Raw genomic sequence first — 15,826 nt, 5'->3', positions numbered from 1 at the left:
TTGTACAGGGCAAGAAAGGAAAGCTACCTTTCTTTTTCTGATAGTTCTATTACTAACCCCTACTACTTTACGCTTTATCACACCAGGTGCTGCTCCTACCTCCCCATGGCGGGGCCGGTAACCTGAGTGGTAAAAACAAACCCCCAGGGCCAAAAAGGAGCCATCATAGATATAAGTAATTATCCACCTTTAGAGCCCTCACCTTCAAGATCAGAAATTCCTGACATCAACCGTGACTCCAATCGTCCGAAGCAACTACAGATGGAAAATCAGAATAAAGACATGCCAGCATTTCTTATAATGCACTCATTATCCACACAACCTGTTGGCAAACTATCACTTTTTCTAATACAGAAATGTTTAGAATTGGTTTGTGAATCTCCTAAACATCTCCGATCTGGAGACCTTCTAAGAATTTAAACTTCTAAGACAACTGTTTCAGAAAAGCTGTTAAAATTAACCTCATTTAACAGTATTCCAGTGTCAATTATGCCCCATAGCACTCTGAACACTTTAAAAGGTATTATAAGCAAATGGGACTTACTATCCATGTCTGAAGAAGAGATAATACAAGAACTCAGGGAACAAAAAGTGACTCATGCATGGAGAATAATCACCAAAAAAGATGGCAACCTGCTACCAACCAGTCCATCATTTTTACATTTAGTACTCCGACTGTTCCATCTTCTGTTCTGTTAAAGCAGGTTATTTAAACTGCAAGATTCGGCCCTACATCCCAAATCCCATTCTCTGCTTTAAGTGCCAGAAGTATGGCCATTCTCAGATGGCATTCCGAGGCCATGCTGTGTGTCGTATTTGTGGCTCTAAGGAGCATTCCCAAGGAGACTGTACAGCTTCCACTCCTACTTGCCCAAACTGTAAAGGAAGCCATTCTGCATTTTCTAAAGAATGTGACCTTTGGAAAACAGGCAAAAAAAAATCCAGAAATATAAAGTGGAGCATAAAGTCACATACCCTGAAGCAAGGAAGAAAATACTGTTAACCCTGCCTAGCCAAACATACGCATCGGTCATTAAAACAGCCGGTCAGCTGCAACTGAAATAGATGTCTCCATAGAACCAAACATTTCCTTTGCCACCTGGGCCAAATCTGTGCTAACGTGCAATAAAAAAATCTACAGTCAGTGAAACCAGCAACACTCCAATCAGTATTCCAACTGATGCCATCTCAACCTCGCCCAAAACAACAAAACCTGTCAGTGTTGAAAACCAGAAGAAAGTGAAACCACACTATAGCAACATGGAAATGGAGGTTCAGTCAGAGGATGACGACACAGTACTAGAATCATATGCCAATGATACCATGGACACAGGATGCCCAACCTTTCCCAGAAATGAAAAATCAAAACTAAGCAGACAGAAACCTTCTCAGAAAAAACAGTCAGATCAATCATCCTCGAATAAACCCAACCAATGAACAAATTCCTACAATGGAACTGCAGAGGATTATGCAGTAATATATGCCGCCTCCGTAGCCAGGTGGGAAGGAGCAGCAGTGCGTAGAACATGCTTCTTGATTAGACCGGGGTTCGAGCCCGTCACCACCAAATACGGAGGATGCGGAAAGGTCAGGGAATGACCTCTGCATATTCCCGGAGCAATATGGCCTTAGTTGCTAATGCTCCTAAAAACCTAAATAACAACAACAACAACAACAGCAGTAATATAGATGACCTGAATGATTTACTCATACAAACTAACACAGTAGGCATATGCTTACAGGAAACATTTTTATCACCAAAAGTGTCACTTTTGGTGATAAAACATAGTAAAGTTCAAAAACTGTACTATGTTTAGGCAAGACAGAGTCTGTCCCTTCTCCTCGTGGAGGGGTAGGTATTCTTGTCAAAACTACCATACCATCTCAGCATCTCCAACTAGAAACCTCCTTAGAAGTTATAGCAGTTCGGATGGCAGTGGGAATATCATTAACCCTTGCATCTGTTTATATATCACCTAATTATCCTTGTTTCCAGACGGAACTTGACAACCTTTTAAAACAACTCCCACCTCTTGTCTGTTTTTTTTTTATGTAAACCCCAAACACGAGAGGTATTAGAACCTATAGTACTTAGTGCCGTGCTTGGATTGGAGGTTGAGAAGACGAAAGAAGATATTTGTTGACATTGGACTTTTAACTTCTGTAGACTGTAAATTCTCAGGAAATACGTCTGAAGGAAGGTTGTTCCAGAAAACAGCAGTTGAATGAATAAACGAGGAAGATGAAAAGTTGGTTCTGAATTTGAAGTTCGACAATAAATGGATGTTGGCTGGTGGTGGCATGTGTTCGGACTGTTTTGAAAGAGAGAGTGGGAATTGTAGAAGCCAATTCAGAAGAACAGTGCCTGTGGAAATATCTGCAGAAGAGGCATGCAGCAGAAACAGTACATCTGTGAGACAGTGAGTGGAGAGACTCTGTTAGAGATGAATCATTAATTAACCTAACTGCCCTCTTCTGAACGGAATCAAGAAACCTGAGAGAGGTTTTGGGGGCACCGCCCCAGATGTCGGAACAATATTCCATGGCAGGGTGGATTTGCGATTTGTAAATAGTGAACAGCTGTTTGGAAGAAAAGTAACGCTGAGAGCGAAAGAGAAAACTAAGTTTTTTAGATGCAGAGGAAGCAATATTTGTAATGTGCTTGTGCCAAGAAAGATTAGAAGTCAGGGTAATCCCCAAAAGAGATATATCATTTTGCCTAGAAATTGGAGTGTCACCAAAGATAAGCATAGGAGCAGAAGAATTCTTTTTGCGAGATATAAGACAAGACTGAGTTTTAGACGGATTGAAATCAACTAAGTTGCCTTTTCCCCACTGGAGAATTACCTGGAGATCGCCATTTAAGGAATTGGTAGCAGATTGTCAAGAAGGTGAAGTTGATTGAGCAGGGAAAGGTTTCTCAAAATGGAAAGTGGAATGCAATGTGCTATCATCGGCAAAACTGTGGATAGGATTTCCAGTCAATGGAAGAAGGTCATTAATATACAAGAGGAAAAGAGTGAGGGAAAGAACTGCACCTTGGGGGACACTGGCATTAGTGGAGAAATTAGAAGACAGAGAGCCATCTACCATTACCCTCAGTGAGCGATCAGAGAGAAAACTGGTTAACCAATTACAAAAAACAGTTTGGAAACCATAAGATGGATGCTTGTTTAGGAGACCTTTATACCAAACACGATTGAAAACCTTTGGGATGTCAAGAGCAACTGCTTGTGTTTCACCGCTCCTTATGTTTACTCGGTGATGTCAACAGTCACCATCCATGGGGATCTTCCATGGAGAGACCAATTAATTGAAACATTCCTAGATAACCATAATCTGACTGTATTAAACACTGGCTCACCAACTCATGTTCAGCTACCTACAGGTACAACATCTGCAATAAACTTATCTATCTGTTCAGAATCTCGTTTTTGAATGGTTGGTGCTGAATGATCCATTCCACAGTGAACATTTTCCTATTATAAGTTCAATTCCAACACAGGTAGTGTCATGTCCTAAAGCCCGTACTTCTTGGAATTTCCACAAAGCAGAATGAAAAATTATTCTACATGTGTCCTACTCAACAAACAGTATGTACAGCAACAACATATTGATGATGTAACTGAACACATTACCAGCCATATATTATCGGCAGCCGAAATTTCCATTCCAAAATCTGACCAGCGCAAACGGGTACCCCAAAACCAATGGTGGAATGAAGATTGCTCCAAAGCTAAAATAAAAAAAAAAACTGTGCCTGGAACCAATTTCGAAATTTACCAACTACCGACAATCTAATTGTTTCAAAAACTCAGAGCCATAGCAAGCCCCATTAGAAAAAAAAAAGCAAAACGTGATGCCTGGATTAACTTTGCCTCAACTATTAACAAAAATACTGACACTCGGATTATCTGGAAAATAATACACGCACTCAATGGGAAATTTCTACTGTTGTAGTCTCCAATAATACAATGGAATGGGCAGGACTTATCCTCTCCTACTAATATTGCAAATGCTTTAGCAGAATCTTTCTATAATATTTCCACCTCTTTCTCTTATGTGACCTCCTTTCAACGCATTAAAACGAATTTTTCAACTAGTCGCTCACTTCCATATAACCAAGCCTTTGCTTACGCTGAACTGAAAGAATCCCTGATCAAATCTCCATCTAGTGCACAAAGACCAGACAGTATTCACTACAGTATACTGAAACATCTGTGTGAAGCTGAACTATGCATATTATTGCTCTTTTACAATAAGATCTTTTCAGAAAATACATATCCTCTCTCTCTCTTGGCATCATTCCTACATTTGCGCTATACCAAAACCCGGAAAAGATCCATCTCAAGTGGCACCTCCGTAGCCAGGTGGGAAGGAGCAACAGTGCGCAGCACACGCTTCTTGATTAGACCGGGGTTCGAGCCCATCACCACCAAATATGGAGGATGCGGAAAGGTCAGGGAATGACCACCGCATATCCCGGAGCAATATGGCCTTAGTTGCTAATGCTCCTAAAAACCAAATAACAACAATAACAATAACCATCTCAAGTTCAGAATTATAGACCGATATCATTGACAAGCTGTTTGGGCAAAATATTTGAAAGGATGTTACATAAGAAGCTCACCTGGATTCTAGACTCCCAAAATCTGCTTTCTGATCACCAATATGGCTTCCATAAAAACAGGCCCACTCTCGATTTACTTGTAAAAATTGAATCCAACATTCATAATGCCTTTGTCAGGAGACAACATCTAGTAATGGTCAACCTGGATATTCATAAAGCATTTGACACAGGAGAGACTGCTTCTGCAGGGATGGGATACACTTAAATAGAAAGGGCGCAAGAATGTTTGCTGATGCTATCGAGGCAGTGTTAGGTGGGTCCGAAAATTGCTACCTTGAGGGCGATACATGGACTAATAGATTAACAGTAGCCGTTGGCAGAGGTAAAAGTCATTTTTGCGCTGCTTCTATTGGAATGAGCAGCAGCCTGGAAAACAAGGTTCAGAGACTGCTGGGATTCATTGCAGAAAAAGTAAATACATGAGCTGTGTTAGGGTAGTGAAGAATAGGAACAGTTGCATGTATACTAGTGTGTACACCAATGCTAAAAGTTTGGTAAATAAATTTGATGAATTTGAAGTGTTGGTCAAAACATCAACGATATTGTTGGGATATCAGAGACGTGGTGTCACACAGCTATAAGGAATGCAGAAAGGAAGTGCAACCAGTCGACATGGCTGGATAGAGCATTGTCGATTCAGTTTGGTGTGACATAAGCACTGGGAAAGCAAAATTGAGAGTAGGAATATGTTATAGGCCTAATGACTTGGAGTATAATAAACAACTGTACAGTGAAATAGAGTGGGCCAGTAAATCAGAATGTCTTATAATGGGAGATTTTAATATCCCAGATATTGACTGGAATTTGTGGGTTGGTCACTCACACACTAGCAAGGCTTTTGTGGATTTATTGGATGATTGTTTTCTACAGCAGCATCTTTGGGAGGCAACTAGAGGGAGTAATACTATTGATCTGATTATCAGCAGAGATTCTTGATGCATTAAGAATCTGCAGATAAAGGAAGCACTAGGTGGCAGTGATCACAGTGTGTGAATTGGGATTTTTTCAAAGAGGTAACTAACATCAGGTGTAAGGAGAAGGGTTTTTCCTTTCGTAAAGGTGACTACGGTGGTCTGAGACAGTATTTAAATTCTATATGGTGGGACCAACTGATGTTACCAATGGCAAATTCAAAATAGAAAGCATTCTAAGAATTAATCTTGGAAGCTACTAGGCTTTTCATACCAACTAAGAAATATTGTACAAGATTTAGACCTAAATGGATGTCAGATGAACTAATGAGACATGTGGCAGAGAAGAAAAATACATGGGATACATATAAATTAACAAGTGACACAGAAGCCTATGATAGATATAAGCTGGTCTGTAACCAAGTCACAAAGGAGGTTAAGCAGGCAAAGGCAGATTATGAGAAATCTTTGGCACAGGATGGAAAGAAAAACAGCAAAGAGTTCTTTACTTATGTAAACTCTAGAAGGAAGGGGATGAATCAGATTGGTCCACTTGTTATTGATGGTCCAACTGTTGATGATCCTGCTCAGGTAGCTAACAAACTAAATGAGTATTTTGCATCTACATTCACACATGAGGAGATATTCAGGGAGGGGGAATGCCATAGGTGAATTAAACTCTGGCAGTGAGCTAGTTGATTTTGTAGTAGTAGTAGTAGTAGTAGTAGTGGCATGTCATGCAAGAAAGCAAGTGTTATGAGCTTATGCAGCATCAGCCAAAAAAAAAAAAAAAATCACACCATTCCCTCCAAATGCCTGTTCAGTTCCTCCTTAAATTTATTTAACCTATCAACTTCCACGACAGATAGAAGTTTGTTCCAGCAATTAACCACCTGCTGACTAAAGGCAAATTTCCACACATCTATTCTACATCTGTCCTTTATTAATTTGAATTTATGCCCCCTTAGATTCGTAATCTGAACAAGTGGAAGGATCCCATCAGAATTCAACATGCTCAACCCATTCAAGGCCTTATACACCTCAATCAGATCACAGTGCAGGTGCCTAGTCTCCAGCCACTGCAATTTGCAGAACTTAAGCCTCTCTTGGTAAGAGGATCCCTTCATTCCACTCACAAATCTTGTTGCCCTTCTCTGTACATGCTCAAGCAAATCTACATCCTTCCTAAAATGAGGCCTCTAGACTTGTACGCAGTACTCAAGGAGTGGCCTGACCATTGCCTTATACAGAGGGACAATCACCTCCTTTTCCCTGCTAGCAAAATTCCTGTATATCATTGACAAAACCCCATGACCTGCCCTGGCAGCCTGTCTGCATTGCTCAGAAAACTTCATATCTGACTGCACAATTACTCCCAGGTCTTTTTCATTTTCTACCACCTTAAGTGTAGGAACACACAGTTGGTACTTTTCTCTCGGGTTACTTCTACCCATATGCAGTACTTTGCATTTGTCAAGGTTAAACTTCAGTTGCCACTTCTTAGCCCATCTGCCCAAATTATCTAGATCCTGTTGCAGTAGCACACTGCCATTACTGTCATTAACAACTCTGCCAACCTTTGTATCATCTGCAAACTTCGATACTAAGAATGATATACCTTCATCAATATCATTGATAAATATACAGAACAACAGTGGACCCAACACCCAACCCTGTGGGACACCACTAATAACATTAGTCTACGAAGAGCAGCACCTATTGATTACCACTCTGTCTTCTTCCACTTAACCATCCTTTTATCCATTGTAGCAACTTACCCGTAATACCATTTTGCTCCAATTTGTACAATAGTCTTCCATGCTCAACAGTGTCAAAAGCTTTCCTGAAATCCAAATATATGATATCAAAATTATTTTTTGCATCCAGTTCCTTTGTAACCACATCATAATAACCAATCAAATTTGTCAGACAAGACTTTCCCTTAACTAACCCATGCTGTGTCTGAATTATTGCTGCAGTCTTGTCTAGATGATCCTGCAGTGCATCTTTAATCAGTGACTCCATTATTTTACCGCAAATACGGAGGATGCGGAAAGGTCAGGGAATGACCACAGCATATTCCCAGAGCAATATGACCTTAGTTGCCAATGCTCCTAAAAAATCAAATAATAACAATAACCATTATTTTACCCGGACCAGAAGTTAACTAACTGGTCTGTAATTACTCGTGTCACCCTTCGATTCCCCCTTTGTGAATTGGGGTTACATTTGGACATCTCCCGTCTGTGGGAACCTCCTCTGAGTCCAAGGATGCTCTCATAATTATGGCTAACGGTTTGCTTAGTTGCTTTGCCGCCTCCTTTTATATAACTGGATAGATCCCATCCACCCCAGGTGCTTTTCTTATGTTTAACTTCAACAATTTCTCCTCCACTTTGCTCTCAGTTATTACAAAATCATTAAGTATCCTGCTACAATTTTATAACCTTCTGCCATTTTCAAACCTTAGTAATTCCTCATGTGTGAATGTAGATGCAAAATACTCATTCAGTTTGTTTGCTATCTGAGCAGGATCATCAACAGTCGAACCATCGATGTCAAGTGGACCAATCAGATTCATCCCCTTTTAGAGGTTTTGGCGCATTATAGCCTAAGTTGCTGATGCGCCAATAAAACTCAACCAATCAATCAATCAATCCCCTTCCTTTTAGAGTTTACATAAGTAAAGAAATCCTTGCTGTTTTTCTTAACATCTGTTACCAAGGATTTCTCGTAATCTGCCTTCGCCAGCCTAACTTCCTTTGTGACCTGATTACAGACTAGCTTATATCTGCCCATAGGCTTCTGAGTCGCTTGATAATTTATATATATCCCATGCATTTTTCTTCTCTGTCACGAGTCTCATTAGTTCATTTGCTAACCATTTAGGCCTAAACCTTGAACAATATTTCTTAATAGGTATGAAACTTTTAGTAGCATCCACGATTAATGCTAGAAGATTAATTAGTTCCAAGTAATAACTGAGTGCAAAGTGGAGAAGAAATTGTTGAAGATCAACATAAGAAAGACACCTGGGGTGGATGGGATCTATCCAGTTATATTAGAGGCAGCAAAGAAAATAAGCAAACCCTTAGCTATAATTATGTGAGCTTCCCTGGGCTCATGGGAGGCGCCCATCAACTGGAGATGTGCAAATGTGACCCCAATTCGCAAAGGAGGATCAAAGGGAGACACAATTAATTACAGACCTGTTAGTTTAACTTCTGATTCAGGGAAACTAATGGAGGCACTGGTTAAAGAAGCACTGCGGGATCATCTAGACAAGACTTCGGTTATAGCTTGGACACAGCATGGATTTGTTAAGGGGAAGTCTTGTCTGACCAATTTGATTTGATACTATGATGTGGTCACAAAGGAACTGGATGAAAAGAATAATTTTGATATCATGTTTGGATCTTAGAAAGACTTTTGATACTGTTGCACGTGGAAGACTGCTGCACAAATTGGAGCAGTGTGGCATTGGAGGCAAATTGCTGCCATGGATAAAGGAATGGTTGAGTGAGAGAAGACAGAGTGGTAATAAATGGACACTGCTCTTCGTAGACTAATGTTATTAGTGGTGTCCCTCAGGGTTCAGTGTTGGATCCACTGTTGTTTTCTGTATTTATTAATGATATTGATGATGGTATATCAGGCTTAATGTCTGTTTGCAGTCGATATGTAGGTCAGCAGGGTTGTTAATGACACTAATGACAGTATGCTGATGTAACAGGATCTAGAAAAGTTGAGCACATGGGTTGAGAGGTGGCAACTGAAGTTTAAGAAATTGACAAATGTAAAGTACTGCATATGGGTAGCAGTAACCCGAGAGTAACATACCAACTGGGTGGTACTATACTGACAGTGGTAGAGAATGAAAAGGACCTGGGGGTTATTGTGCAGTCAGATGTGAAGTTTTCTGAGCAGTGTAGAGAGTTTGCAAGAGTAGCTAATGGTGTCTTGTCAGTGATATATACAGGAATTTTTTTGCAGGGATAACAAGGTGATTATCCTCTTGTATAAGGCAATGGTCAGGCCACACTTTAAGTACTATATACAGGTCTGGAGGTCTCATTTTAAGAAGGATATAGAGCTCCTGGAACGAGTACAGAGAAGGGCAGCAAGATTAGTGAATGAAACAAAGGGTTGATCTTATGAAGAAAGGCTCAAGTTTTGCAAATTACAGTGTCTGGAGACTAGACACCTGTGAGGTGATTTGATTGAGGTGTGTAAGGCCTTGAATTGTTTGAGCATTAGCATTAGTTGATTAAGCTATCAACTTCCACAACAGATGGAAGCTTGTTCCAGCAATCAACTACCTGCTGGCTAAAGGCAAACTCCTGAACATCTATTCTACAACTGTTTTTCCTCAGTTTGAATCTATGCCCCCTCAGGTTCTTAATCCTCGCAGGCGCCTAGTCTCCAGATTCTGCAACTTGCAGAATTAAGTCTTTTTCGTAAGCACATCCCTTTGTTCCTCTCACCAGTCTTGTTGCCCTTCTCTGTACTCGTTCTAGCAACTCTATATCATTTCCTAAAATGAGACCTGCAGATCTGTATACAGTACTCAAGGTGTGGCCTGACCATTGCCTTATACCAGGGGTGGCCAACAAGTTGATCGCGATCTACTGTGGCTTTAATTTCAGTCGATCACGACGAATTTTAAATGTATATAAAAAATAGATTAGTTAAAATCGAAATATCACTATTATGTGCTCCACTGCATCCACTTATTACAAATCCGTTGAAGTACGTGACTTCTTGTTGCCGCCAGGCTTGTCTAGTGAAAATTCATGCAGTTACGTTGTGGAGAGCATAATGTCAAATGCTTATTTAACTTACTTAATATTAATAACTGGACAGTAATTGTATGTTAATTTAATAACCTTTGGTTTAAAATGAATACTACGAAAAAGAGCAAACGTATCATTTTCATCAAGAGTGGGAACTAGAATAGTTTTTTGTAATGATAAAAGAAAAATGTTGTTTGATTTGCAATGCTTCCATGGCTGTACCCAAAAAAGGAAATTTAGAAAGGCATTTCAACACACTGATTAGTAGTTCTGATATGCGTATAAATATCAATTTTTGGAAATGGCTAAGGATCTCAAAGAAAAAAAAAAATCTGATCATTTTGCAAATACAAAGGGTACTAGGAAAGTTTTGCAATACAGCTTTGTTTATTTAATTTTTTCAAAGTAATTTCCTCTACATTCAATACACCTCTCCATCCTCCGAAACCAATCTTTAAACCAGTTCTGCCCAGTTTCACTAGGGAGTAAAGCACGCTCGTTGTCCCAAGCCCATAGAAGGTCCTCATCACTGGAAAACCGCATCCCTTTTAGCTTCATTTTCACATGCGGGAACAGTGCAAAGTCGCAGGGAGCAAGGTCTGGACTGTAGGGAGGGTGCTCGAGAAGTTTCAGTCCTGTCGTGGTCAAATATTCGGTGCAGGCTTTGGCGCGGTGAGCTGCAGCATTTTCGTGATGGAGGTACCAGGTGTCCATTCTTGACTTTGGCCGCAGGTTCTTCATAGATCCAATGACTTTAGGCAGGCATTGTTCAGTATACCACTTAGCTGTGACTGTCTTCTGCGTGTAGATCATGGCATACTTTGAACAAAAGTAGATCACATCACAAATTAAGTTGGCCACACCTGCCTTATACAAAGGGATAATCACCACCTTGTCTCTGATAGCAAAATTCTTATATATCATTGACAAAACTCCATGACCTGCTCTGGCAGCCCATCTACTGCTCTGGTTAATTGCGACACATCAGGACACTTAATCAGGCCAAAGTGCACTTAATCAGTACACTTTGGCCTGATTAAGCCGCTGGCCCCAATTATGCAAAATTTCACGTAAATAGTTATATTAAGGTATGAAAAAAAAGGCAAACTACCATTTCACTGAGCAACAAATTATTTATTCAAATAAATTTCAGAATAAATTAGAGCCAAATATTTAAATATTCTTCATGCAGAATTTTCCATTTTTGTTTGTCAGTGTCAACATCGTCATTAATGACCTAGGATACATATGTTGTCCTTAAAGTCCTTCTGTCTAATCCTATTAAAGCAAAATGCACAACAAATTAGAGAAAAATATTTAAATTTATATAACAAACATGCACATACTTGCCCTTCAACTTTTAGTTTCTAATTGTTTGATGGAAGAATTTAACCAGTGTACCCTGCCGTGTTCTTTTGATTGACTGAGTGAAAAAACTCAGCACAGACATGTAGTGCAGATAATGAACTGCTTTTGTTGCCTTCCTGCATTAAGTATCGTTTTAACCCTTCAGTGAATTTCATGGCATCCTGTGTAGTCACTCGTTCAAGTTGAGATGTATCACCTTCATCACTTTCCTTGCCTTCTGATTCCTCATCTTGGAGTTTTGATAGAATGCTTTCAACAATTGCATTCTCACTATCTTAATTTTTGTTGAAACATTTAATATTATTGAAAATACCTTCAAAATCTTCATAGTTCCTAACTTTTTGCAGTTCTGAAACAGCTTTATATTCACTTTTGGCTGTTTCTGGCATCTCCAAGCCTGAAAGCTTAAAACCACAGTGAGAAAAACAGTTCTGAATTGACTTACAGCTTATTTCTTACCAACTATCAGCAACAGACTGTACTGCCTGGAGAAGATTAATCTTTGCACTCACTTTCTTGTCTGTGGAAGATGTCAGTGTATTTTTTTTAAATAGCTTCTAGGATGTGGTTCAATAACTTTCCTTCTGGTTTACTAACTTTACTACATCTTCAAATTTTTTATGATTCCCATATCCATTGCCTGCACCAAAGATGTTGTGTGTTGGCAAGCAGAAATTCCATCTGGATGTTTTTCAAACATTCTGAACACTTGGGGTGTGCCGCACAATTGTCAAGAATCAGAAGAACTTCTCTTGATTTCTGCTGTAATTCCACATCCCACCTTGTTAACCATTCCTAAAAAATTTCGGAAGTCATCCGTGCATTCTTATTAGCATAGTACTCAATTGGTAAACTGTCCATTCTTAGCCCCTTAAAGCATTGAGGCTTAGCACTTTTCCCAGTAACCAACAGCTTCTTTTTATCAGTTCCTGACATGTTTGAACAACATAACACAGTTATGTGATCCATTGCTTTCTTTGAACCCGACAGTGTTACATGATTGTAGCACAGAGAACCATCTGGCATATCATGATAAAACAGGCCTGTTTCATCAGCATTATAGGTATCGGCTGCACAAAATTTCTGAAGTAAGATGGGTAGTTTCTTGGATTTCCATTCTTCTAGACTTTCAGCATCATTACTATCCTTTTTCGCCATGTGCTCTTTTGAATTTAATCTCATGCCTACATTTCCATCGAGACAACCAACCATTTGTTGCTTTAAAATCGTCATAACCCAGCTTCTTAGCTAGTTCCTCTGACTTCTTTTTCAACATTGGGCCACTCACTTGCACAATGGAGAACAATGATACAATTCTCCAGATACAATGGAGAACCATTGATTTAGGGTGTCCTCAATGTCAGAATCCTGACCTTGATGTTTAAGTTTTTGGGTTGCTCTCTGTTTTCCATTGCATGTCCATTCTTCTCGCAGTTTATCTTGCTGGTCTATCAAGTACGTAATTGTAGATTTCAGTACTCCAGTTATATCTCCACCAAACGACAATGACTGATATTGGGTGGATGGCCTTTTATTTGGTCCATCAAGGTAATTTTTTTTGGCTAGTGACAAATTTTTACGTGGCATCTTGCTAAGAGCCTGAAATTTTATAAAATTAAAATGAAAAAAATTATCAAAAATCACAGCACTAGCTAATCTAAAATTTATAGTTGTCTGTTATTTAAAAAAATGGTCATGTGCTAATTCATGTGCAAAAATCACATATTATTATTAATGATTATAATGATTAATTAATTTTTTATGGCAACCGGCTATGCAACAGTGTAAAGTAAGCATGCAAAGCTGTGCTCATAAGCAATCTATGGCTTTATCTTAATAATATAAAAAATACACATTGTCAGTGAAATATAATTTCAAGCACAAAGTCTGGATTTTTAAAAAAAAACTTGCTCCTCTCCCCCTTTTTTTTTAATAAACTTTATTAAATCAAGTACTTTCCAGACGTCAAAGGTTGGCAACTATGTTATTAGTTACAATTTTTTTTTTTTAATGACTTAGATGGCTTACTTTACATGAGTATTTGTAATTTAAAATAATAAATAAGTGAAATTTGCTTTTAATTATTTTCTTAGTTGATCCCTGTGGTGCTCAGAAGCGTTTCAAGGCAATGTCTCCTAGTAGTATGACAATGCCAACGACTAGCAGTTGGGAAATGGGGCAGGGACTGTCTCCTTATTCAGCTCTACCTCCTCCTGATATGCAAAGTACGTGCTGTTGTGTGTGTGTTTCCTTTCATTTTTGTAAAATAAAATAGAATTATTCAATAGCATTACCTTCACTATAATGTTGCATTTTTTTTGTGTGTGTGTGTGTGTGTGTGTGTGTGTGTGTGTGTGTGTGTGTGTGTGTGTGTGTGTGTGTGTGTGTGTGTGTGTGTGTGTGTGTGTGTGCATGTAGCTCAGAAATTGTGTGCAAGACTGACTCTTTAAATAAACTTTTGTGCTATTTTTATTTGCAGCTTTGAATGGTCCAATGCCAAATGGACCAATGATGACCAATGGTGTTGGATATGGTAGTGGAAATAACTTTGACTTCCAGTCTCAGGCTTCTGATTTTAGTAGTCCATTATCACATCTGAATGAAAGTGTGGCCTCCCTTGATCCGCTTGCTGCAATGGAAAAATCACTAAACCACCATGAACAGGTATTTTTCAACAATATTATTAATAATAAAAATACAAATTTTTATGGCTGCATTTTCTTATAATATGCATATTTATATATACATTGTAATGTTCTCTTTTGGAATTTGACTGTTGGTATACAGAGGATGACAACAGAAATATTAAGCTTATATTTGTATAATTACTATTATTGGTGCCTCTGACCTTTGAATTAATATAACTTAATTTTCGGCAGTCATTTATCTCTTAATTTCTAGCCCAAATCATGTTTTATATGGTGAATAAGTTTTGTAGAAATTCCTATTTCATTAATATTGCTTTATGATATTACTGAGCTGTTTTGATGAAATTGAAGCAATTCAGTTCTTTAAATAAGCATATAAAACAAAAGTATTCTTACCACTTGTTATTTTGGTTTTAAAAAAATAATTTCTATTTTGCATTCGTGGCAGGCTTCCCAAAATTGAAATCTGAAGGCAGTTTTCAGAAAAGTTGTAGCTGTTGGGTTGACTTCTATGAAAATGTTCTTAGAATTGGGATTCTTTAAATAAATATATAAAACACCAATTCCATAATAAAGAGGTATAAAGTTTCATTTAATTTTGTTTCTATTTACCCTGTGAGTATGCCACCCATTGCCTCTAACAACAAGGCATGAATGTGAATATCTTGGAATATGATATATTCTTTTGTCGATCAGAGATAATGGCTTCAGTTTTTGTTTATTTTTCCTTTCCTTTTGTTTGTTTGTTTGTCTTAAAAAATGCATTTCTAATTTCACATTTATGACAAGCTCTCCCCAAAATTTAAGTAATTTCAAATGCAGTTTCCAGAAAAGCTGTAACTGTTACAAGGACCGGTACGAAAGTAAATAAATAAATAAATTTTCTGTTTATACTCCAGCATGACAACCAAGTCAGTAGAGGTTACAATAAATCGTCAATACAAATATTTATCGTATTTAGTAGTCACGAGCTTGAACCCCGGTCCACTCAAGGAACGCATGCTATGCACTCTCGCTTCTGACCACTCGGCTACGTCAGGCAGTAATGCCTCCCAATTTTTTGCTTTCAAATGTGGTGCCATAGATTATTTCGCATGTCACTGAATAGTCACTAGAGGTCTCTAGTTTCATCATACTGAGTGGCGCGCTTTGATCGGTCTTGTGAGTGCAGCACACAGATAGTTCAAAATGGTGGATGTCACAGATACAGGCCGGCTTCAATTAACATGATTAATTTGTCACACGAGTGCATCACGCAAAATGGAAACACATTAATCGAATATAATAATCAATAGGAAAAATTATAATTGGTCTGTGACCTTCTGGAATGTCCATAAAGAATTTTAAAAATATCTTTAAAATAACTTTTTAACTGAATACCATGTAAAGGATAATGAAAATAATTTTAGAATTAAATGCATTATTATAAAATGCACAATTCAGAAACTATTTGTTATGGAAATATTTGAACAGAGT

The 15,826-nt window shown here is 38.4% G+C and overlaps 1 protein-coding gene across 1 annotated transcript in view; it reads left to right on the top strand.

The window, feature by feature from the left end:
• LOC150081696 (zinc finger MIZ domain-containing protein 1-like) overlaps positions 1 to 15,826 on the top strand; it is an 811,610-nt gene that overhangs the window by 732,089 nt on the left and 63,695 nt on the right. The window contains exons 16-17 of the mRNA XM_090378811.1: positions 13,796 to 13,927; positions 14,182 to 14,366. Coding sequence (XP_090234937.1) covers positions 13,796 to 13,927; positions 14,182 to 14,366 — 317 coding nt within the window. The remainder of the gene's footprint in view (positions 1 to 13,795; positions 13,928 to 14,181; positions 14,367 to 15,826) is intronic.

The sequence above is a fragment of the Mastigoproctus giganteus genome, chromosome 8 (assembly GCF_048544385.1).
Source record: "Mastigoproctus giganteus isolate SK-2022 chromosome 8, ASM4854438v1, whole genome shotgun sequence".
In the NCBI taxonomy this organism is placed as follows: Eukaryota; Metazoa; Arthropoda; class Arachnida; order Uropygi; family Thelyphonidae; genus Mastigoproctus; species Mastigoproctus giganteus.
This window is presented reverse-complemented; position numbering and strand designations above follow the sequence as displayed.